Source organism: Hetaerina americana, unplaced genomic scaffold, assembly GCF_022747635.1.
Source record: "Hetaerina americana unplaced genomic scaffold, ioHetAmer1.1.p SCAF_11, whole genome shotgun sequence".
Taxonomy (NCBI): domain Eukaryota; kingdom Metazoa; phylum Arthropoda; class Insecta; order Odonata; family Calopterygidae; genus Hetaerina; species Hetaerina americana.
Window position 1 is genome coordinate 44,681,594 of NW_027286181.1, and position 26,466 is coordinate 44,708,059.

At 39.5% G+C, this 26,466-nt stretch overlaps 1 protein-coding gene across 1 annotated transcript in view; it reads right to left on the reverse strand.

Annotated features, from left to right (window-relative positions):
• Positions 1-2,971: 2,971 nt before the first annotated feature.
• LOC139701050 (xaa-Pro aminopeptidase 1-like) overlaps positions 2,972-26,466 on the reverse strand; it is a 144,519-nt gene continuing 121,024 nt past the window's right edge. The window contains exons 8-14 of the mRNA XM_071599625.1: positions 22,496-22,642; positions 18,055-18,316; positions 16,040-16,276; positions 8,081-8,149; positions 7,352-7,428; positions 6,667-6,762; positions 2,972-4,370 (exon numbers count right to left, since the gene is read on the reverse strand). Coding sequence (XP_071455726.1) covers positions 4,125-4,370; positions 6,667-6,762; positions 7,352-7,428; positions 8,081-8,149; positions 16,040-16,276; positions 18,055-18,316; positions 22,496-22,642 — 1,134 coding nt within the window. The 3' untranslated portion in view covers positions 2,972-4,124. The remainder of the gene's footprint in view (positions 4,371-6,666; positions 6,763-7,351; positions 7,429-8,080; positions 8,150-16,039; positions 16,277-18,054; positions 18,317-22,495; positions 22,643-26,466) is intronic.

Consider the following 26,466-nt stretch of genomic DNA (forward strand, 5'->3'; position numbering starts at 1 on the left):
GTATACTGTGAATTGAAAGGGAGTGATTGATTTTTTTTGAAGGGAATATTTGATTAGTGGAATGTTCACACCTCCGCAGATCGTGGATGTGTTTTCATTCACCTTGTGCAAACCATGGTAGGTAAAAATATTTATCGGCGGATAACATGGCTTCTGAGCGGGCTATTGTATGTGGTAGGTTTTCACGCGTTGTTTCAAGGTTCCGCTTTTTTCTGATTTAGTAACTGTCATGGTTCAATTGCCGGATGAATAAAATGAGAACTAAATGATGATGGTGATTAGAGTGAAGGTTTAAAATCCATTGCCATTCAGAGAATTATTCAAATTCAGCAATGAAAAAGGAAGAGGAGAGGATTAGGAAGATTTTGTTGAAGAATGATATATCTTATATTGTGTCAATTCCGGGTGAATTTTGAAACCCATTTCATACAGTTATCTGAATGTCAGATGAAATTAGTGTTGTGGAGGAATGAGTCAGTTATGTCAATGTTTGGAAGCAAACGGAATTGGTAGAATTTTGTAATTGGGTAATATTTTGCCACGGACTGGATGTATTGGATGGTTGGCTGTTGTTTAAGAAGTTGATTTTTGCACAAGTCAGGGTTAGCGGATACGGTAGGAGCAGGGTGGAGATGGAGAAGAGAGATTAAGGGGAGAATTAAGGAATATTTACTGATTCTAGTTGTAAGACTACTCTGAATTCTGTTGAAGGATGTAAAGGGAGGACGATATCTTCTACACTAGAAGTTGTTGAGATTAAATTCTTTTTCTTGTTAATATTCTTATGGGGTGATTTTATTAGGCAGTCAAGTCATCCTAGTACTAGACATTGTTCACTTGAGTTGAATTCTTCCTCAAAGAGATTTTTACAAATAGCAGAAAGCGATTTTAGTTGCATATATTATATTCTTTTGTATTATTTGGGTATTGAACTATAGACAGGGCGATGGATGAAGTCATCGTGGATTGTCGTCGTTAGATATTGGAGCTTGGTTGTAAGGTCAGAATAAAAGGAGTGGATGTGAGAAGACTGGTTCAAAATCTGTGGTAAAAAATATTTTTTGCCCATTTTTTAATGCTAGAAAGCGTGGGAAGCGCTTGTTAATGGTTGTACGTTCTAAACTCCAACTAAAAACTCTCTGGCCAACGTTATTAAATAGATTGCTGATGCACTATTTCTGCCTCTCTTGAATCTTCCCTTGATTAAGCAACAATTATTCTGTCGTCTTTTTAGCGTGCAAGGATTTTTCCTTGTTACTTCTTGAATCTTCTTTCACTTTTCTGTGCAGCGTACTACCTTTGTAAACAATCTGTATCCTTGCTCTTCATATTTTACCACTCCTCTTTCTCCATTATTAACTTTCTACCTGAGTATATTATTTATTTATTTATTTGTACATCCTTCTATTAAAATCCATCTCTAATATATTTTTCTAATCTCCTCATCCTTAATCCATATTTTCGTTGTTTTTTCTTAGTAACTTTAATTATATTTGCTTTTCGGCTTTTGATACCTCTTTTCTGATCCCATCCCATATGTCTGCTTCTTTGCCCATCTCCCTGGAACTTCTTTGTTTTCGTACCTGTAAATGGTTACAAATTCCATTTCCTTATCGGTCATCCGGATTTTATCCTCTTGACTCTGATCTTGTCTTCTATTTCTTTGTTCACGCGGTCATTCCTTGTTTCTAAACCGAAGTCCTGTACCTCGTTACCATCTCTCTCTTTGCCGACCGCTGCATTCCAATTCTATATCTTCATGAATTTATTTTGAAGAAACACTCTCAATTATTTCCTCTACATAACCGTTTACCCAGTTGACTTCTTCCTCACTTTATTTATTTCCCGATAGTTAGACCCCTGAATAGTGGTCAACCTCGTTGGTTCACCTTTAAATTCTGCTAACAATATACTAACATTACCTGATCTATGTTTACTACGCTTCTTTCTACTATTACTGCCTCTTCTTTACGGTTATTTTCACTCTGTTGTATATCACTCTATAACTAACGATCCAGTAATTCCCGCTACCCATATATCCGATCTCGAACAACCTTAAAATATCTAAATTTACAAATCTCCCGCTCCTTAACATCATCTTAACATTCCAAGTCTCCAATCTAACTGTATCGGTCCTTTTCTTTGTCTCCTTCTTTCCTACTGCTGTGGAGTGTTCTTTGCCAGCATTTCGTCTGATAACGGGAAACGGAACCTTGCATATTCCGCTGGCGGACACGATACACGTCCCAGCGCACTAGGTCCCGTAGTTTCCAGGACTCATATTCATAATTGTGTACATAATACATTCGTGGGATAAATTATTGAGGTAATTCCCCGTCACTATCTTCAATTGTTTATTTTTAACAAGACACCATTTCTAGAGTGGTCGTCACACTGGAGTCAGATGCCTTTGCAGCCGCCTCGTTAAGGACTAGACGCTAGATGGGCTACCATTCAGCCTAATTTTCATGAGTGATCCAACAATAATCAATCAGCATTTTTCCTCTAGCATAGCTCTAGGCTGCACATGAATTGCATATTAAAGACAATATTAAAACATGCGTACGAATAAAGAGGGCACTTTCATGATTTTGAATTGGCCGTGGTCATGCTGCCTTCGTTGAACGAAGGATGATGTTTCCGGGATGAATGTAAGATGCAGTTAGTTTAGGACGGAAAAAGTGGCAATGGGAGAGGCGAAGAGGTTGTTCGGCGGGGAATGGAGGGGATGGTGACGATTGGTTATTAGTGTGCTTTATGCATTCGGGCCATAAAATTATCGAAGCTCACTAATCCCGAAACTTACCAGAAATATCGAAGCTCAATATTGAAGCAGGATCCAGAAAGTTAACGTATTTCGGAATGCGGCATTATTCAATTTTAAAAACTTCTCACTTACCTGTCAAAAAATAACTTTTAAACTTACATAGAGTGAAGGACTACACAGAAAAGTTTAAACATTCTTTTAATAAATAAGTATTTGTTTTGCCTCCGTACATGCATGTCTTTACATAATTATCAGCATAAGCAGCCTTTCATGGAAGGCAATATTATTAAAAAGTTTTCAGATCGAAAAAATCTAGATAAAGAAATATTTCTGAATAATTTGTGGTCATGTACAACATAAATAATTCAAACCAGCTTTATAATTATACTCAATTTACAATGTACATAATAACAGATTACACATTTCTCCGTCCTACGCAATGGCTTATGAAACTTTTTACACTATAATTGTTCCCAAAGCTCACAATCGGTTACCATTGTCATAGCTGTGTCCTATGGTGCCAAAAAAAAACTAAGTACAATTCTTTGGTTGAATTTCACTTGATAGTGCATTTAAGTAATCGAAACAATCTTAGAATATTCATTCAGAGTAATTCATCATGATTGATCGGTAATTGGTTGCGTAATTCTTGGAAGTTGACATGCAAAAATCTCCATCAAACACTACCATATTTTTACGTAGCCGCGCATATGCCATGGTCTCCCTTATTTGGAAATTGGGTTCTTTCCTGCGGCCACGTTATCATTTTATATTAATAATAATAATTTTCAAAACTTACTTGCTTCACCAAGTCCATTTTCTTTGAATTAATGTCGATTCCTTCTCATCCGATTCCCAACCCTTTCTTTACGAGAGCAGGCACGATAAAATTGAAAAGCGTCAAACATGAATTGTCAATACGTTGGCGCGATCCTCTAATTTTGGAACTAGGTTTCAAAAAACAAGACAGTTGTTCCTTGGTCTCCTGTAAAATATTTCGAGTTTACTCGCGTGGAAGAGGGATTCTTTTTTACCTCAGATAGCGCCCGATAAAACACGTGTAGGTACATGTATGTGCAGTACAGTCTCTCCTTATCTGTCGCTTAAAGAATTTACCTTTTGATCGGGGATAGAGCGGCGCAAATGCGTTGCCATGGTCCCAGGTTTGAGTAACGAACACATAACGGCTGGAATACGGTAATTTGTGCTTGCCACCACCGTGCACTCAGTTTAAAACAACATAATTAGCCGTCGGCTTCATTCCATCTCTGTGGGTCCCTGAGCTCCGCCTCACATAGCACAATACGCGCAGCTAAAATCCATAGCTAAATGGGAGGATCCTCTTCTTCCTCTGGGCCTACCACCTTTGACTCCAGGCGGCCGCCGTGACGACCACCACAGCACAAAGGGCATGAAGTCCGGCCCTTTGGGCGACCGAGGTCATCCTTGACTTGGAGGAGTGGGTAACCTTGCTAGTCTTGCATTCGGGGACGTGAAGCGTTTTCGACATCATCCAGTAGAAGCCGCGCATTCTCTTCTGTCGCTTCAGTTCAGCGCCCACCTCGGTCCTCACGCGCGCATTGTAATCGTTGAGCATCCGCCTCTGTCGAGACAGAAAAGAAAAGGTACACACGAGTGCATATCTTCGAAATAGAACGCTCTTCAGCGATGCACAAATATATAAAAACACTGATAGATTTTTTAAAACAGAAACACAAAGAGAGGACATTCACATTTGCAGTTTTGACCTGTCTACGGCGCGACTGTAATCATAATCAGAATCTATATACAGAATCATCATTACAGTATTACAGTACGCATACATCATTTGAGTATTACAGGGCAATAAGTCTGATTTCCCACGCAGCTAAAGAGGTTCTCAGGATCATTAACCAAATAATGGAGAGTATGGAAAATTATTACTTAGAGGATGATCAGTTTGTGTTGAAGAAGGGGAGAGGCACGTCCGCTGACATTGTAGTATAGAGATTACAAATCGAGAGTAACATAGAATACAATCAGGACGTATTTGCCTGTTTCGTAGATTTCGAAAAGACGTTTGCTTACGTGAGTTGGGAAAAACTAATGAGCTGAGAGCTAATGGCGAGAAGAGGGGTTTGTTGGGATAAATCCTAAGGAGGCAGGAAAATTGTAATGATGGACCTTAAAAAAATAATTGCATAACTTTTGGAACATACCCTTTAGTTTGGAAGCAAAATTACGGAGAAGTGAATTTTCCACTCCCACTTCCCCCGAGAGGTGCTTTAAGTCAACAGTAGAACAAGTTCTGCAGCGGAGTAAACGTTTTGGGACTGGACGCAAGTAGCATAAACGCGGTTGCAATCAATGATTTTTGCTAGCCAAATGAAAACCTTAAGATTACTTGTGTTATGATTTTTCCGTTTTACCGTGAAATTTCTTGCCTCAGACAGATTCATGAGGGGAGTGAAACGAAGTGTGTTCAAAAAGTAACGAGAGTTCTAAAATTGTAGTGCACCATGAATTCTTGCCAAAAGATCAAACGAGCAATAAAGAAAATTACTTATAAGTTCGACGTCGTTTGTGTGAAGCCGTACTAAAAAGACGGCCGTATTTGAGATAAAAAAATTTATGGTTTTGCAGAAACTTCACAGCTTGTTAGTTAATTATTGGCCAAAAACAGCCCTGTAATGATGTTCCAGTCTCCGTTTCCGCCAGACATGGCGCCCCTGAGTGACTTTTTTCTGTTCGCAAAATAAATATAGCCTTAGAGGGTTGTCGTTTTATAAACATAGATGTGATTTAAAATGCATCGCTGAGAGAGCTAAGAGCTGTGCCAAAGATCAAGTTACAGAAGTATTTTAAGGATTGAAAATAGCGCTATCATAAGTGTGTAGAAAATATCTAACGTGGACTACATCGAAGGAAATAATACTGATAAAGACAAATTAATAAAAGTGTTTTTTCAAATAACTCATATTCCCGTAATTGATTGAACACGCCCCCTTAGCAAATAAATTTGCATTCGAGATATACTCGTTGAGACTGATTTTTACGTGAAAAGATAGGCTTGCCGAATAATTTCTCGTTGCTGTTCTGTGACTTTGATCATCTCGTAATGAGTGCTGCGTCGCAGCGAGTAACTGCGGGAAAAATCTTTTTAATGAGAAATGTGCTCTTTATGCGATTATTATATAGTAAAAAGTTTGAATATCCAATAAAATACAATTCAAATTGGCCCGCCAAATCCAAATCTCTCTAGCGAATAATATTGATGATGGGCGAGCAAAACTTGATTCGATTTGAGAGAAAAAGGGTTGCGAAATTCCGAGAAAATCTTGTGTGAAAAAATCTGAAAAAATAGCGGTGCGACTAAAGGCCTCAAATTAAAAAAAAAGTTAATACTATTCGAAGAAATTTGACATATTCCGAGATACAATTTTTACAAGGGCAATGATCGAAAAATCGAAAGATTATCAGGAAATATATTTAAATTGCATACTGCGTTTTCGGAAACGAGTATTACTAAAATAAAACATTTTTCTGTTAATCCTATAGAAATGCTTTCTCATATTTACAGTAATATAAAATGGCCGGGTAAAATCAGGCATACGCTATGGCATTCTATATCCGATTAGCAAAACTCCTGATTGGGAACTCGAATTTGTAGGCATCGTATAATTACCCTGCTGCATACGGCAGCCTCTCCCAAAGAAAGTATACATTCATTTTGGGTTGCTAACTAGAAATATGGTAAATGAAATGACTTCCATTAGATTGGATTTCATTATGAGTTGATTAGTTTGATATTAAAGAATGCAAGCAAATCCAAGATCAATGTTAATCATCTATATGGCCAATGCAAATTTGTACTCTTTGATCTGTTAATCGTACACATTACAAATGCTCTTGATACTCACCTGTTCATTGCTCAAAAGGTCCAGATCAATGAGCTTGGGCTCGTATGGGACGAGAGTAACCGAGCTGAATCCCAAATAAGGTCCGTCGAATTTGTACTGAAATTATAATTCGTTCGCGGAATTATTTTGAGATATACTATATACTAATGAGAAATGTACCAATATTTGTAATCTTAAACCAACAAGTGAATACTTTCAGAAGCTGAAGATATCTTCAATAAATGGTAATTTCGACGAAACAATATCTTTATGAATTTTTCATGCAAATGCTTTAGAATTTCAAATAGGAAGCTTTTCTGCTGAACATATTACTTCTAGCAGATACAAAAACGACTGAAAAGCAACATATATATTTTTTCAAAGCTTTTTTACGAATTTAATAATTTAAAAATTTACAAGCACGTACTTCAAAACAATCGAAGGTACGAACATCATAGTAGGGACATGCGTCAGGTACATTCATTTCAAATATGAAAAAAATATTTCTCAGGTTGAGAAAGCTGCACCTAAGGTTCTCCTTCTTAATAGCTGCGCTGCTGTGTATTTTATTTCAAGTATTTTCATTCATGAAATCTTTTAAAGGCAATTCATTAATAAGTGAATGTCATAGCCTCTCTCGCCATTAGAATAACTTGTTCAATTACGTTTTTGAACAATTCTACTTCGTTTTCATGGAAATATTTACCTTTGTTTCCACTTTAACAACCTCCAAGACATTCTCGAGTCTTATTCCAAATTCTCCTTCGTGATAATATCCTGGCTCTGAAAATGGAAGGGAAGCATTAAAGCATTTCGAAATAAAAGCTCGTCGTAATTCAGTTTATGCCGGCTCAACATGGCATTTCAAAAAATGGCACAGAGCCGAGCTATCAAACGTAGTTCTACGGCATAAAAACACCATCAAAATCAATGGAGTGTCTCAAGACAAAGTCACGATTGGCTTTAAAAGTTATAGCCATTTCAAATGCAGGTATTAAAATATTATTTCTTTTTCTAATATTTAATTTAATTCTCGGGTAGTTAATATAAAAGTGATGACATCAGTAATAAAACCCACATTGAAGAAAAAGGTTTTATTTTTAGTTATAAATAAATTGAAAGAAAATATAAACTATATTTGACCCGAGAAGAGTCGGGACCCTTGCATTTAGGAATTGTCATTTCAGACTTTCTTTACTATCACCAAGTTTCATTTTAAATATACATATCTGTTTTAGCACAAAGAAGAGGCAAACGCTTTCTGTGAAATGACTACATTATAAATATGAAAGGAGTTCAGTTGGACAGTAAAACTTTTGCAGCAAAGTTTATGAATTTCTTGAGAGGGTCTTATTAAATAATAAAGTTGTATTACGTAGATTTTGACAAGAAAAGTTGCAAAGTTATAATCTTTAGACTCACTAAAATATCTTACCATCTGAGAAAAAGTATCCTTCTTTAAACTTCGTTGTCGCGTCGCCGTAATAGCTGACACTGATGGGAGCTGAATAAAAAAAGATCAAACATGTTTTTTAAAAGTTAGCGAGTAAAAATAAAAACATGTCTCCTTCATTCGGAGCACTTTCATAAATTTATGATGGTAATACTGTTAACAATCAATCCATATAATTAGTATATATGCCGGAATAGGAACTGCCTTTCTGTTGGGATTACTTTTTAATATGAATGAAGTGCCTTCAAGTATACAAAATATTTAGTAGTGTCTTTTGTAACGAACAGAAAATTATAAACTTCTATTATCTAGCAATCCTTCATTAGCTTAAGTCATTAGCAAATTTTGAAATATTTTCCACTATTTCTTAACAACTATTACGTAATCTATCGGCTAAGGTAGGTTTTTGGGTGGACATAATTACTTATTCAACAATTTGTGACCCCTAGCAAAACACAACATCCTACTTTACATCAGGTCCCTCTTCAGCTCTGAGTACTTTCTTCCTCCCCTCATCCCGTCCAACATCCCTATCCTGTTCCTTCCCTTTCCTCGTTTGCCTAACCTTCTCCCCTCAATTACAGTCTTCAACATCCCGCTGCCGGTCAATACCCCCTTCAGCCACTTTTCCTGCCTCCATAGGATTGCTCCCAACAAACCCCTCTCTTCGCCCATCATACCAAGTACTTCCTCGTTTGTTTTCTTCTCTGTCCATTTTCCCTTCTCCATTCCTCTCCACACCCGCATTTCAAAAGCCTCCAGTCTACGTCTATCCTCCCGCTTCAATGACCACGTTTCCGCGCCGTACATGGCTACGCTCCATATCAAAGTTTTCACGAGTCTTTTCTTAAGATCCTTATTCAACGTCCCCGTCATCAACTCCCTCCTCCTTGTGAAAGCCTCCATGCCTAGCGCAATTCTTCTCCTTACGTCCCTGCTACCTTGACCGTGTTGGTCCAAAACACTTCCCATATACGTAAACTGTTCTACCTGCTCTAGTTTTTGCCCTCCTATTTTAATGTTTAGCTTAGCCTTTTTCTTCCTAGAAAATCGCATAACCTTTGTTTTATTTTTATTGATTCTCATCCCATACCTGTCGCACTGAATTTCCAATTCACTCAGCAATGCTTGCAACGCCTTGGCTAACTGACAAACTAAAGCTTGGTCATCAGCAAACCTAACTGATTTTACGAATTCCCCGCCCACCTTCATTCCTACCTCCAGTTCTTCCCATGCCTCTTTAATCATTTCCTCTGCATACAGGTTGAACAGCAGCGGTGATAATGGGAAACCCTGCCTTACACCTCTTCCTAACACTGCCCAACCGGACTCCACGTTCCCCACCCTCACCTGAGCAGTCTGAGACATGTACAGGTTGCGGATTAGCCTCCTTTCTCTCCAATCTATTCCCTTTTTTCTGCAACATACTCATTAGTTTTTCCCAATTCACTCTATCAAATGCTTTTTCGAAATCTACGAAACAGGCAAATACCTCCTGGTTGTGTTCTATATTCCTCTCGATTAATAATCTCATTGCTGCAATGGCATCACGCGTACCTCTCCCCTTCCTAAACCCAAACTGATCATCCCCTAACTAATCACTGGCCCTACTCTCTATCCTTTTGTTAATTATCCTGAGAACAACTTTAGCTAAGTGGGATATCAAACTTGTCATCCTGTAGTCCTCACATGATGTAGCCTTTACCTTTTTCGGAATAGGAACTAAAACTTATCTCAAAAAAACTTCCGGCCAGATTCCTTCATCATAGATACTACGGATCAGCCCATATAGCCTCTTCCTCCCAAATTTTCCTAAACATTTTAATGGTTCCGCGGGAATGTTATCCACCCCCACGGCCTTATTTAGTTTCATCTCCCTTAATGCCCTTCCTATCTCATCGTCGAGTATGCTTGGACCTAAGCTATCCTCCTCTATGTCTTGTTCCTTTTCTATGTCTAACTTTATTGGTCTAAGTTCTTTGTTATACAGTTCTTCTATATATTAACAATATACAGCTGAATTTATTTCCTTAATAATATTATTTGGGCATTTTATATTAGCATGATCTCTTTGGATTACACTGAGCTATAGCTCATGCCATGACGTATGAGCGAAAACTGGAACGCCAGAAGAACCCCAGAGGACGACGTATTGGGAATAAATCGTTTTAATCAGCTACTTTCTGAATATTTCCATCAAATACATTTGAGAGATTCCATCAACTAGCCTTCATTTTAGTAAAAGGCACAGATTATTTCTATATCAATGAGAATTCCGCTTTTTTAGTTTTGCGGTAATTCGTGCAGTGCTTTGCTCTTCACATTCTTTTAATCCAGGAAAGAGGGATTAAATAAGCGTCAGCCACCCTTGAATGAGACAATTTGTGTCCGATTCAAGGGTGGCTCATTATTCTTGTGGGAATGGATACGAAGCCGGATTTTTTTTTCGGATAAACATTCCAGCACGGAATGGTAATGATGTATCGATTTATAGCCGATTCAAAACGCAGAGGTAATTAACAAAGTACATGTAGTTGGTTAAAATGATCCATGTTGTTCTAATGTGCATTTTATAAGTGTCTGCGAAAGTAATTTGTGCGTTAACATCCAAATGTATGGGAGCACGTTGTAGATTTGAATGCAAATTACCTCAGCCGTCGAGGTATCTTAAAATTAAGTCGATAAAATGAATTTAGAGTAGATGCAAAAAATGCGATATGCAACAATTTAATAGAGAAGAACCAAGAGTATTGAATGTGTGCACCATGGAAAATGACGGATTTGTTAGGAAGTGAAGTGCAAGTGGAGAGGAGTTTAATACGGACGGCCTGTCGCAACGTAATGCCAATAGGCTCAGAAAGAGATGAGTCGGAAACCTTAAGCAAAACGTTGCAGTTAACCTATCTGAGGTATTGTGGACGATGATGAGAGAGTTATGATTCCTATTATTTTTCGATAATTATCCAAGGTTGAAATGATGATCGGATTGCCATCCTCCGCAACATTTTTCCATGCATCGATGTAAATGGGTTAATGTCGGTCGTGGATGAGAAAGAAGGCTCGTATCCGAAGACATTTGCACCCTCGGGTCACTGAAACCACGAGTGGGCAATTATCGTTCCGCGCACGAGGCCCCGCATTCCCGGACGACCACGTGACGGGACGGGGTGAGCCGCAGGGTCGTAAAGCACTGGCCCTAGAGGGACGGCGTCGGTGGACGGAAGGGAAGGACCACCCCCGCTGTCGAAGGGATGGGCGGGGTCCTCTTCCCCTTCGCCCACGCTCTCCCTCCGCGAGACCATCCGGCAAGCAGTGGGGGAGGTGCACGGAATAATAATCCCTTGCGAGGGCATTCCCTTTTACGAGCACGGGGATCCAAAAGTAGCCAAAAGGTGCCCCGTTTCGGGTCCAGAATGAAAAAAGAATGGGGTGGAGTTGGAGAAAGAAACATCCCTAACCCATGCATCGGGTGCGGTGAGGCAACCTGGGAACGTGTGTCTGTGGACACCATTTGCCCGCGCACGGCAATAACAGATTAGAGGAATTGAATCCGTAAGACATTAAGATGCAGCTCAAGTTTCTTATTTCTAACATACTTAAATCACGTATATCCCTGTCATATTGTTTACAGAACAAGTAAACCTAATTTTAGCATACAAACACTAGGTGCCGACTTTATTTTAGTATATTCTATTATTATCATAATATTCTTACATTCTTTTTTCGCCTTTGTTGATTTCAAACACTGCTCTGTTGTTACACATATTTCTGATTCATCTTTTTGAGAGACCCTTTATCACATTCGGTCATAGCATTCTCATCCCTCCCCATTCTCTCGTACATAAGATGATATTGGTTCTATTGCCGAATTAGATCATGTTGCAATTAAGAATAGCTAGATTTTTAAAACTTTTTCATGGCAAACGTACTTGTTTACATGAATTGTTAAAGGAACTATGATGGAAATCACCGAGGGATTGGAATTAGCTTACTCAATAAATCTTACTCACGCTGGATGCAAGTATTCTTGACGGTGATGCTGAAAATGTATAACGAATATTAGCCCAATCTTAATACCGCAGGATAGATCATATTAGTAAGATTGGAGAGATCAAGTGTATAACCGACAGAAATAAGATTTTTCCCACGAACAGCAAGGGATCAGAATAGATGCGAAAGATCGCACCATAGGGAAAAAGGTGTTTTTTTATTCTAAGTAGCGCTACTGTATTGCCATTATTTTATGTAACGCTTGTTTTGATGATCCTCTTGTTACTAGCAGTTCGTCTGGCATGTGCAGAAAAATATTTTAAATTAAGATACCGTAATGTATGCAGCTGTAATTAGCATTACTTTTATTATTCGAAATAATTTGCATTTTTTGCCGGTAACTTAACTAAAATTTGAGCAAAACATAATTTGACTCTATATGCCTCGTGGGGAATTACCCTTCAATATACCATAGTGTTATATGTTACCTTGTAGATGTAGATGCCTGCTGGGTTATTCATCCTCCATACACTCTCTAAATATCACCAAGCCAGTGAAGCGCATATCTTAGATACCTATTCTAATATCCTGCTCCTAAAGGGCTTATCTACTCGTCTACTGCATCTAATAGATCTACTATTAGAGTGACCAATCAACATGTATTCAAAATCGATTCGATCCTCGCCCAGTCTCTCCTATTTTTACCACATACATGTACATTTCCCAGGTACCCAATATCAACCGATTTAGTCGGCATTATTTCATCCTGTGTTTTCAGCACACTGAATTTGTCTTTTATTGATGAAGGACTGGGAACATCTTATTATCAAGATAGTTTTTTTAAATGGATCCCAGACTGATAATGAAAGGGAAATATTTGTTTGTGGAAAACGCTTCTTTGGCACTGAATTGTGTCAATATATACTCGGTGTAGTGACGTAACGGCCAGTAGATATTGGCGGTCTAGGCGAAGGTGCCGCAAACTTATCACACTTAAGGTAGCTGGTAGAAGGTAGCTTTTCATTCTTTTCATTGTTCTATTTTTAATATACAAAGAAAACCCTATTCTATTGTGCTAAAAAATCCCTTTAACAGAGAAATTAAGGTAGCAAGTAGACGGTATCTTTTCATTATTTTCATTGTAATGTTTATAACATACAAAGAAAACCATATTCTATTGTGCAAAAAAATCCCTTGGACAGGGAATCGAGTTGAAGCCGTGGTTGATATTGTGGCTTCCCACCATGAGGGGCCGGGTTCAAATCTCTGATACGGAAGAATTTTTTTTTCATTGTTACCCTGCTCCCTACTTTCGGAGCCACGTATAGAGCATTTTAAGAGTTCGACGTCTATCGGATGGCGCGTAAAACTATGGACCTATTGGGGACTTTCATTAAAAGTAGACTAATGCCGACGCAGGGTTTCGTTCCAACATCCCTCCATTCCCTGAATCCTCTTATTAACCGAATCACCCGTCAATCCCTAATGGCACAAATGGTCTTGGTTCTCGGTCACCCCTCATAATAACTATTGATACTATACCTACAAATATGGTTCCATTTCTCATTGTATCTTAGCCTTAGGCCATTGAAATTAGTCCGTTCCCTGTTTATTTTGTACAGCTTACTTTATAGTGGAATAAGATGTTTTTAAATGATAATATCTTCAGCACTAATTTTTAATACTTAGCGCTTAATTTATCTAACAATTGAAAAGTATTGATACGTATTTCTAAGTTGCAACAATTGTTTTTTCGTGCTGTTTCACGTTACCTATTCAAAACGGTCTACGTCGGGCATCCAACCCGAAGTCAGTATTTGGAGCAATGAATTCAAGTGTCAGATTAAACGAATGATTCTATGATCAATGCATTTTCATTCGCAAACAATATGTGTAGACATGAATAATTGCATGCGTATACATGATCCGATAAGCACTCGGGCAATGTATTTTATGGCCCAAATGGTGCAAGCTCCAATGCCTCCATCTTCGCACCCTGGCCAGCCCAGCACGTCATCAACGCGGCCGGGATTTACCTACCCTCTCGCAGCCGAAGTAGCGTCAATTAAATCGCTAGCATAAGGTGTAGGGGATTAAGGATTTACGGCGCCAGGGCGAATAGAGTCGTTCCTATTGTCGAATTCGGGTAGTCCGGTCGCTTTCCCTCTCCAGGGCCGGGGAATGTACGCGGCGACAATAGATGCAGGGAGATTGCGCATCGCGGCTCCAGTCGCTTTGCATAAAAAGAATTGAATTGTCCGAGAGTTTTGTTTAAGTGATTTAGTGACGGTCGCTGCCCGACGAATGGTGCATGCGATAAAATCACTGTGATGATCGGGTGATAATAAAAGACCAATGGGGCGGAACCGAGCGAATAACTAACTTTATCGTTTTATGATATTGTTATAGCGTGGACGCAGACAAAATCTGCAATGAATCATCAGTAATATGAATCGATCGGTATTATCTGCCTTCTCATCCGTAACGCTTGAAATCACATGCACGAGTGTTAATTCACAATCCATTGTTCCAATTCTCTCCCGATCAGCAGACAAAAAAAAGTGATTCTCAAAATCAAATGTCACTCTCACAAGTGAAACCTTTTATTAATATGCCGTTTTGTCAGCTCATATTTAACATGAAAGATTTTATAATTCTGATTATTGAGTAATTCATAGAAGTAAATCACCTTCTGAGAAATTTAATGACAGTTTTTTATCACTAAATACAAATATATCTAGTAAATTTGCTGAGGGAGGGCAAATCTCGGTATGCTACTCCTCATCATCAACTATTTAATGAATCGTTTTTTTAAAAATTGCATATTATAATTAAACTTACAATAAGTTTTGTAATGATGGTAGGTTGGTACTACAGTATGCTCCTCCAGTAAACCTTTAAAGAGTACGCTAAAAAATGATATTGGGGTTAAAGTAAAATACTAGCAAGTTTACTCTGTAAAAACAGTTGAAAATGCGAAATCTTGAAGCATGGAATTTTAAAGCCCATATCGACATTAGCCGACATCTTGCGACTAATGACAAAGAGAGACATTTTAAATAAGATAAAACATGTTGAAACAGTAGCTAGGTACTCGCACAGTTGGGCAATAGTGAACAGATTAGACATCCAGATGACGATAGGCATCAATATAATGATTTATAGATGTATCGTATATACTGCTGATACAGTCATCAAATGCAGTAGTGGCCCTCCCGAAAATATTCCTAATGAAGAAATAGTTTGCGGAAGTTATGCGACGCTATAGAAATCAAATATTATGTATCATCCAATCTCAGACATGACCTGCATAGCTATCAGATACGATGTATCTGATACCTCATGTTTCGCATTCAGTTACAGGCGTAGATTTGTGGTACTCATAATTAATAGTTATTTTGTATTTTATCAGAAATATCACTGCTGATAGACCAAGATTTCCGTGACACTAGCCCCATTATCAAGTTCCTCATAATATATTGACAAAGAGGCTGCAACCGTCGATGCATAGAAATTGATTTGGGTTATCACAAAATTACTCTGTGTACGGTTAATTAATAAGATAATCATATGGGCCATAAATATCACCACATGTTTTGATTATCACCACATGGTGGTGATAATCTTTGGCGTTCATTATTTTAATTGAATTTTCACTTATTCCACCATGTCATGTATGGAAAAAATAATTTAAACCGTGCATAATGGAGGGAAGGTGATCTAACATGAAAAAATAGCGTCGATAATCGAATCAACTCAGTCTCCTCGTAGCCAATCAACCCTCCATCAACTTCCCACCGACATTTTTCGACCCTCGACACCCGACGGTGGCAATCGTCCGGCAATGGACCTCTTTAAATCGGTCGTTTTCGGTCCGATGCAGCGACAGAGACAAATGAGAGACGTCAAAATCAATCGGCGTCGAGAGGTGGGAGTTTCGGTCTGCCTCACCTTCGTGCACGGAGAGAAACGACCCGACGCCGTGGCCGGTCCCGTGGCGGAAGTCAAGTCCGACGGACCAGAGGGGTGCCCTCGCGACCACATCCACGTCCACCACTTCCGTGTTGGCCTCCGGGAAGACGAGGGCAGCGAGGTTGAGGTGGCCGGACAGCACCCTCGTGTACGCCTCCCTTTGCAGGGCAGTCGGGGTGCCGAAGTGAAGGGTTCGGGTCACGTCCGTCGTCCCATCTGAAAGGAGAGATTTAGAAAAGGGTTCATGCTAGCCTGTCGGACGCTGGCAACCGACCTTTCTGGGCAGCCCTTCTTTCGGCAAATGTTATTACTCCTTGAGTCTAGATCGATTGTATAAACGCCTGACTTTCAGAGATGAATCACCATAGCCCATACTCTCTTGGAAGAGTTTTGCGAAGCAAAAAAAATTACCAAAACGTCGACAAGGTATCATTTCTGGCCAGACGTAAAAATTTTTTTTTGAATTTGTTAATTTTAAAAATTTGCTTGCCCTGAAGGTCATCGTTCCGCTCAACTGGAAATTGAAATTACCGCCGTCATCGAATTTCCTGGAGAAATGGGAGTAGTATCAGAATTACCACCGCGGAGGTTGATAGCTGATTCATTGATGTAATTAGTTTGATAGAAATTTCCCATTTGTAATAAGTTATGGGAGCCAAGGTTGATACATATGTAAAAAGGGTGGTGTCATTTGAAAGGAGTAAATACGAAAATTCATGAGAGAAAAAACAGCCATCAGATTTCGCAACTGGCGCATCTACACGAAGACACTGTTGTTTGAAATACATCCACCATTTGCAAATACATTTAAATTTTGTTAACACTAAACTGTTTATTTTTAACATTTGATTCTTAAAAATATCAGTATTATGCATTTACCATTCGTCGTTAAATTTCAAGGAATTTGGTATATTCATAACCGAAAGTCATTACTCAAGATAGCGTTGCAGGTTTACGTGCATACTAAACGATGCCTTCGCAGGTCTGTTCTCTGATCACTAAAATTAACTGATTTAAAATTTGTCATTAATCAATCGAAGAGACTATGTTCTGTGCCATCAGAAAAAATTTTTAAGCATAGCCGATACTCATAACAAAATAAGAGTAACAGTGAAAGTTACGACCGGAAGAGATCGTACTTATTTGTTCATTTTTCTTCATCTAACACGAAAGGACAGAAAATAAGGGATGATATATTGTAAAAGGCAGATACATTCCATGGTCATCGTGTCACAGGGTCTCTAGGCAGATATAGGAAAACGTATGGGTTTGATAAATACAAGACGATAACATTAAATTTTACTTAATAAATACTTTTTATAGACAACTTAGTCAAAAATTGTGAGAAAATACGACATCCATCTAGAAGGCGGGAGTTAGAATGATTAACTAGTGATACCCTTACCTACATGTGTAATAAAGTAAGGAAAAAATTCACCAAAGTAAAATAATATTAATTCAATACAATTTAATCGTAGACTGGATATGATTTGTATTTTACGATCAAAGAAGTCGTTTCATTACTCAGTTTCAAGTTTTATTGGAGTTAATGAGGGTCGGAGACTGAGATGACAATTTAATACTGCACAGAGTTGTTTTTTCAAAAATTCAAATTATTACTTACGTGATCATGAAGTACAAAAAGCAATATGTCATCACATTAAATTTACGAATTTATGTAACTTTCTTTTGTCTTCACAAAAAAAGTGCCGTATTTTTTTTACCGTATTCTTTACTCTTTACCGTATTCTTTTTTCACGAGGCTAATTAAAACTCATACTTCATGAATAGTTATAACCGATTGTCTCGGGTGGGGCAATTAAAAATCGAGGGAAAGGCCTTCAATAAACATTTCCGATCCCTCTGCCGATGATGAAAAAACCGCTCGAGGCGAAAAATATAAAAATATAACCGTGGATATCGTGGAGCCCAAATAGGACGAAGTCCGAACGGAATCCTCCTCGACTTTAGAGCAATGAAATCGCACCACCCACCGTAATACTGCCCGCCGGAATCTATGACGAGCGTGCTGGAATTGTCAATTTTCAGGCCCCCGGACACTAGGGCCTCCTTCCCCCACACCCCGGGGGCCGAGAGGGTGCCCCTATTCCTCGGTGGTGTGTAGTGCGGTTGCGCTCCGTTCGGTCCGAAACCGGCTATCGTCTCGAAGCTGGCGCCGCCGCTCTCCTCCTGCTCCATGCGGAAACCGTCGGCGGCGTCCGCGACGGCGGCCTCGTCCAGCGTCCCTGATGCCACCTGCCGCGGGGATGGCATACCACCACGACGAGAGCGGAGAAAGAAATAGAAGGGTCAGGCGGGTAATGGCGGCCGAATGCGAAATGGAGTCTCAGCGCAGACAGAGGATATTTCGTGCACATTAATTTCTATAGAAATATGGTCTCCCATGGAGGAGTTTGTTGGATATATAGGATATACAAGTTTATGCAATAAAATGGGCCATTCCCCATTGATAATAAAAGTCCGTTAACCTTGATGTTGATTAAATAACTTGGTGGCATTTTAATGTCATCTTAAATCTTTCACGAAATGAACGATTATAGCTCATTTTTTCCGAAGAAAGGCGACTTGTGTGAAGATCATATGAATTTTTTTGTTCTTGTTTATAGAGCATGTGACAAATATAGCCATTTGCTGTCTCTATGAAGATACAGTTGGGCTTGTATTTCCATTATATAACATTAAAATAATCTGAAACTATCTTACTAATATTCGCATATTATTTTTCTTTTGAAAGCCTTATTTTTTCTTATCCCACTAATCAAAATACCTTTCGACCATCCCACCAATCAGTCAATATAAAGTTACTTCCTTCTTGTTCTGCAGCATTATCAGAAGCCTTGATCGGAGAAGATACGATGAGGTGTTTTAATATTTCATCGTAACTTTCTTTTTTCTTTGAAAGATTTAATCGTATGCACGGAAATGTTGGAGATTGTTGTTAGCAGTATTTTTTTATGAAAACCAGGAATAATTATACCTTCTTCAAGCCCTTTCATAATTCTTGCATATTTTGGTCCTGCATAGTAGGCGTGGCTTTGCGTGAGCCATCGCCGTCTCACGTAAATAAACCATGCAAGTTCTAAGCGAAAACTTTAGACCACTAAAATGTATGCAGAGGGTATCTTAATTTTTTGGCATGTTTAATGTAATTAATTTTAATATATGTTATTATTTTGCCTATAGAAGTGATATAATTTTATTCCTTTTATTACATCATTTTGGCAAAAGTCATTATATAATCGTCTTCACGTTACATTTTTTAATTATTTCACATAAATAATGCATTTTCAGTAGTAATTCCCCTCAGGTCAAGTTCCCCCATTATCAATCCCTGCATAGATGAATGAGTTTTCTGACAGGAAGTTTCTCGCAGTACAATTGCTTCGTGACGTTCTATGAAGATGGCTCGTAACATTAACTGCGCAATTGAAATTTGGAGAGGAAGATCGAAGGATCAAAATCTTCCCAATTTTTTTTAAATAGAGAAACATTTGGGCCAAAAAATTAGGTTTTTGTTAATGCGAAGTGGTAGAACGATAATAATTAGCAATATGCAATGTTATGATTTCCATAATTGAATACTTGATAATACAGCTTTCGCAATACTACGAGATTATGAAGTCATTTTAGTTTAGAAACAGTTTATAAATCATTAATACTCATGATATAACAGCATGGAATGGTAAAATGACTACATATGCTATTTAAACGAGTCCGATTTTTTTAGTGGGGAGGTGTGAAAATTTGTTGTGTGTACAATAATTCGCCATTATATCTTATACCTTAAAAACCCTTAGCCTTTCATGAATGAAGAGAATGCCTTGATAGCCAAATCAACAGAAAATCGAGAAATCTGAATTCGAATCATGGTCTACGGGACTAATGTGTTCCATTGGCTAGAATCTGTGCATCTGAATCACAACGCACAAATATAGATAGTATAAATTTTATACACTTTTCTAAATATGTCCAATGGTCATTAAATTCTTCATTATTATTTTCTTGTTCGTCTTTAATGATGAAAACCAGTACTGAACATATACGCTCATTTCTAACTTGAAGATATAGACTGGTAAGACTTCAACGTGAGGTATGTTTATCATTGGTGTTTCATTTCAAGTAAATTATTTTAATTGAATTCACTTAACTCCTTATGTCTAATGCATTGTGCCAGCAATTATTGTTTTTGCGAGCCTTTCAATTTGTTCTAGGACAGATATCACTGAATTCAAATTAAAATTCTGATTTAAAAAAGTATCTGAAAATCCTGAATCTTCATTACTTTAAAAGTTTTGTTTAACCATTCATATACTATAATTTCGGCATTTATTGAAATGCCTAAAGTAATTAAAAATGGAACAAGTTGACGATAAATTATATTTTATCACATTCAGCCTACTTGAACTGGACGTAATTTCTACCTTGCCAACGAAGATCTCTAGGGTATGATTCACGCCCAGGTGGGTATTTCTACGCCTACGGCATTGGTGTTTGTGTTTTTTCTTCAATGATTCGTTTGATTAAAAGGAAAAAGGGACAATATAGTCTCAATCATTCCACAATAGAGATGTTAAACAAAAAATAAAAATAAATAATGTCAGTCAATTACCTAATAATGTAAACATTTTTCTCAAATATGCTTGATGATTTATGTACCTTTAGTGCAAAATAAGTAATGTGCGGATCACTAGATTGCCTCTTGAAAAAAATTCTCTTTTGCTTTTTTCCGGTAGTCTGACAAAGACACCCTAAGCACCTACAAATCCCCATTCCTTTGGAAAATTGACTAAATAGCAGGAACCCACCCGTAAGAATGCAATCAAGGCTCAAAAAAATCATTCATGTTGGTGACCAGAAGATCGAGAATAGACTATTTATTCGCACGGCCAAAACGCGCAATTTCTTGTGGTTTCTCGGCAGCGGGGTCGAGGCCAAGAAAGAGTCGAGGCCAAGAAAACTTTGCTCGCACTCGACACTTCCCCGTACGCCAAAAGCAATCACAAAAGAAACATCGTGGTGGTGGGTACCTGCGTACTCCCGGCGTGCGCCGTTCTTCTCCTTTGTAGGCGCCCCGGGGTGTTAAAAGAGAAACACACGGCTGAAGGGCATTCTCGAGACGGAAGATTGATAAACGAGTGGATTCGAGCACGGCGGGAGTGCTGTTGTGCGCGATATTTCTGGAAAGACGAAGGAGTGGAAGGAGGGAGGCAGGCAGGCAGGCGAGGAGGTGGACGAGTGGCTTTCTCGCGACGAGCCAAAAGTTTTATAAGCGCGCGCGACGGCGAGCGGAAGGACTGGGAGGACCATACTTCACCATCTCCAACGTGCAGGGGGGAAACGTGACTTGGAGCGACCGCGTAAATTCAAGAAGTTTCGGGAGGGCGAAGGAGTGAGCGTGAACGCCACAGGACTCACGGATGGAGAATGCGCTCGTGCCACGCCTCCTCGGTGGGAACAACTCTTTGTCATGTCCTTCCGCAAACGAGTTCCGCATTTTTAAAATTTCCCAGTCTCCCTTTGTCATCACTCTTTTCCTCCCTCTCTCTTTCTCTTTCTTTCCCATCGCCCCTTCCTTATAGTATCCGTCTCGATATTTCTCATTTTTAGGTTTGATTTATTTAAAATAACTTTTTTTAAATACATGCATACATGTCGAAAGCTGATATAGAAAACTTCCAATTGGACCGTTTTGATGAGTGAACAAAAATAATTTCCCGCAGTAGATAGTTTTATGCCCTGGGAACACCAAGTAATTAAGGGCGGGTGTAATGTCGGGCGTATGAAATAATATCCGTTTTTTAATTGCAATGAAGACAAAAATATTCTCAATGAATCTCTCCCGTGAAGTATGCATGCTTTCTCATGCTAACTTAGGAGGCGCCTTTCGGCCCCGTAACGTCCGTATGTTTCCATTTATTTTAGAAATGAGTTCTTTTGGATTTGATGGCTTCGTTCTATTGAATTTCACGGGTGTGCAAATAAAATTGCTTCCTTATCCTGAAATAATTAGGTGAATTTTTTTCATTACATCATTATTACTTTGAATCGAATTCTGTTTTCCTCTATGAAAATCATCCGCTGGAAGAAAAGGACGCTAGGTAAAAAAGAAATAAAATCACTTTATTTTACAGAAAAGCTTTTTCAAAGATATTCCTAAATATTGCTTAACTAAAAACAATTTTCTCATGAAAATGCGCGGAAATATTCAGTCAATATTAGAAACTCAACTATCCATACCGGCGTACGCAGGGCATCAAACTCGCGACCTCTGGATTGCCAGACGAGGACGTTACCCCACCGTCACCGCAGCTGGTAATTAATACTTATTTGTACAAATTTAATAATAGTAGTTGGTGACCGTGAAACCCCTCCCCCCTTCCCGTGGCAGTCTGCAGGTTTAGATGTAGGGCGTACCTGGGACTCGAGGTAGGCGAAAAAATCACATAGGGCGACAGCATCCCGGATGTGTGCCTTTCTCATGCCCTCTCGCTCCACTGCGTTCTTCTGCGCCTTGGCTGTCATCACTATAGACGGAATCGGCATATGCTTACCCTCGGGCACCTGAGGAAGAGAAATAATGGATTTTGAAATAATGTCACACAGTTAGGGGGTAGTGGAATGAAGTTTGATCGAGCGTCATGATATTTGGTGATGGGAGAGTGGGGGGGAGTCGATGCATCGTGGCGACACTTCCTGAATCCAGCGATAGGAGAACTATCCCTACCCCTATCTTATTATCGATGATACAAAGTATCAATATCTATCGCTAAATAATAAAATTGTGATTTTCCTCAGCAATTTACTGCGTAAAAAGCTTTTTAATTCCAATGCATCATCAGCATGATATGTATGTCATCATGTTACGTGCCTGATGGTGCTGCATTGACAATGAAACGTGTTGTCCGCTATAAATTGCTGTGAAGAGTGGTAGCGTTATTAGTTCACGATGTATTTAATTTCCTCTTATTAGAGCATTCCACTACCATTGATAATCAACTCTGTGGTAAAATTGAGGTGATCATAGCTAAAGCAAAATTATCACAGAGGTAACAGTATTATACATGATTTCGTGGTGTTTAATTACTTTCATTTTTTTAATTGAAAAAGCATTAGTCCTCTCCACAACTTGATTTTATGTAAGCCTTGCTGCGTATTTTACATTATAAATGACGTCAAGCGCTAAACTCATAGTTTCATTTAAATAGAAACAAGCCGCGGGCAGTAAAATCGTTTTCCACTTTTAAAAAAAGCAGATTCAGACTTTCCGGCGTCGGTCCTCTGCATCAACTTTCGATATGCTCTACTTTAAATATCACTTGGTGTTTTCACAGCCAATTCAGTTTCCACACATTCGAAATAAAAAATATTACATGGATAAATCGAGAAAAATTTGGGAAAATCGTGACGCAAGTTGTGGGAGAAAGTGACATTAAACCATGACAAAATGTGAAATGGAGGAGAAAGGTCGAAAAAGTTCAACATTTGTGTGACGTAATTTGTGCACGGGGTCTTTATATGCCCAAAACCCCTCTGATCTATGAAGTCTTACGATCACGATGTATATGATGGAGAATGAATGAAGAAGTTCTCCTTTTAAGGTATCCCATATACTACCTTGATCAAAAAGTTCCCGGAATAACCACCGTGTGGCGCTCCCATCGTTCCGATTTGAGTTCTGTTTTTTTTGTTAAATTGGTACATCTGTTGTTGATATTCCCTTTAAATCTTAGTGTCATAACTTGACATTTGCAAAAGTTACGTAGCCAAGAGTACATCTATCTCTGTGTGTGTTGGCGATTTTTTACAATTGCAGAAATGGATTTAAATTTGCAACAACGAACTTGTATTAAATTTTGCGTAAAAAACGGATTTAGTGGCGCACGGAGAACTACCGCCCGATCGCCCTGCTAGCGACCCTGGGAAAGCTGCTTGAGAGGGTACTGCTGCCACATCTCCTGAAGCACATCGCGGCCTACTCAATCTTGCCGGCATCACAGTACGGTTTTCGAGAGGAACACTCCACCACACACCAGCTCGTCCGTCTCGTGGAACAGGTGACGGCCGGATTCAATCGGCGATGCTGCTCAACGGCGGCGTTCTTTGACATCAGGAAAGCCTTCGACCGGGTATGGCACGCTGGTCTCAGGCGAAAACTTGCAATACAGCGGTTTCCAAATTGGCAGCGCCGCTTGCTAACATCATACCTGACAGGAAGGACTTTCCGTGTCGCCTGGGGACGCGCGCTGTCACAGCCGAAACAGGTCCACGCAGGCGTGCCGCAAGGATCGGTGCTCGGACCGATACTTTTTAATCTATATACGGCGGACCTCCCGGTAGACCTTGGACGACATACCATGGTTGCCCTGTATGCGGATGACGCAGCAATAGTGACCACTTCGCGGAGAGCACACATGGCGGCAACATACCTACAGCGAGCAGTAGACAAACTGCTGGAGTGGTACGCCCTGTGGCGAATCAGCGTCAACAGCGCAAAGACACAGACGATTCTTTTTTCACCTGGAGGACTGCGAGAACCAGGAGAAATCCTCGTGGGCACCGAGGAGGCGCCATGGAAGGAAGAGGTGACCTATCTAGGCGTGATACTGGATAAAAGACTGACATTCAAAAGTCACGCCCTCGCTGCCACCAGGAAGGCAAGAGGAAGACGACTACAACTCTCGCCGCTGCTGCGTTCACCGTCCCTCTCTATCAAGACAAAGACGTATCTGTACGTGGCGGCAATTCGCCCAATCTTGATGTACGCTTCACCGGCATGGAGTGGCAGAATGACTCAGACGGCCTTCCACCACTTGGAGGTAACGGAAAGAGGGGCACTCAACAGTGTACTTGGGCTTGGCTGGAACTATGCCGCAGAAATTCTCCACGCCTTAACTGAAACTGCGCCCATTGGAGATGTCATCAAGACTCGCGCGACGGCCTTTTACGAGGAGCTTGAAGGCAAAAAAGAAGAGCACTTGCGGTCGATCGGCGGCTTAAAACCTGTCTCCTGGGAAAGGCACAAACGCCCAAGAGCAGCAACGGGACGGGACGACGACCAACCACCATTGAAAAGGAAAAGGAGTTGATTGGACCTTCCTTCATCGACGGGCTAAGAAGCCGCAAACACAGCAGCTGAATGATTAAATCATCGGGCAGCTGCAAGCCAAGCGTCAAGAGGGAACGTTTTGGCAAAAAAGAAGACGAGGACGGACGGACGTTGGAAATGTTGGAAAAGTGTTTCGGCAACGATTCTCTAAAAAAAACGGTCGTTTACCAGTGGCACGAGCGGTTCAGAAGTGGTCGTGAGTCAATCGAAGATGATGAACGCAGTGGCAGACCATCGACATCGAAAGTCGGTGAAAAAATTGATAAAGTAAAAGAAATGTTGGTCAATAACCGCAAATTAACCATCAGAGAAATAGCGGAGGACTTGAACATTGCCTATGGATCCGCCCAAGACATTGTGGTTAATGATTTGGGTTTCCGTCGTGTAGCAGCAAAGTTGGTGCCAAAAGACCTCAATTTCATGCAAAAAAGAGACCGTGTTGACGTCGCAAAAGACATGATTTGCGAGGCTGAATCCGATCCCACATTCATCAAAAGGATCATTACTGGAGACGAGACGTGGGTTTATGAGTACGACACGCAATCCAGACATCAGGCAAGTGAATGGCGTTCACCAAATGAGCCGAGACCAAAAAAACCACGTCGTTTTCAGTCAAAAAAGAAGGCAATGCTGACGGTTTTCATGGATTACAACGGTGTAGTGCATCATGAATTTTTGCCAGAAGGCCAGACAGTAAACAAAGAGTATTATTTGGGCGTTATGAGACGTTTGCGTGAAGCAATTCGCCGAAAGAGACCAGAAATGTGGGCAGAAAACTCGTGGATTTTGCACCATGATAACGCACCGTCGCACAGTGCTATCATTATTCGTAATTTTTTGACGAAAAATGCAACAAATACCATCCAACAGCCACCGAATTCACCTGATTTGGCTCCCTGTGACTTCTTTCCGTTCAATCGAGTTAAAAAACCATTACGGGGAACGCGTTTTAGCAGCCGAGAGGAAGTAATGGAAAAATCGCAGGAAGCACTGATGGACATACCGAAAACCGAATATAAAAAATGTTTCGAGGATTGGATCAAGCGCTGGCATAAGTGTGTTGCAGTCGATGGGGATTACTTTGAAGGGGACAATATAGATTTAGATGAATAAACTTGTATTTTTAATTTTCTGAATAAATTCCGGGAAATATTTGATCAAGGTAGTATATACATAAAATATGCAAACGTGTTAAAATATGTATGTATGCATAATATATATATATACATATATATATATATATATATATATATATATATAAATACATACATACATAGAT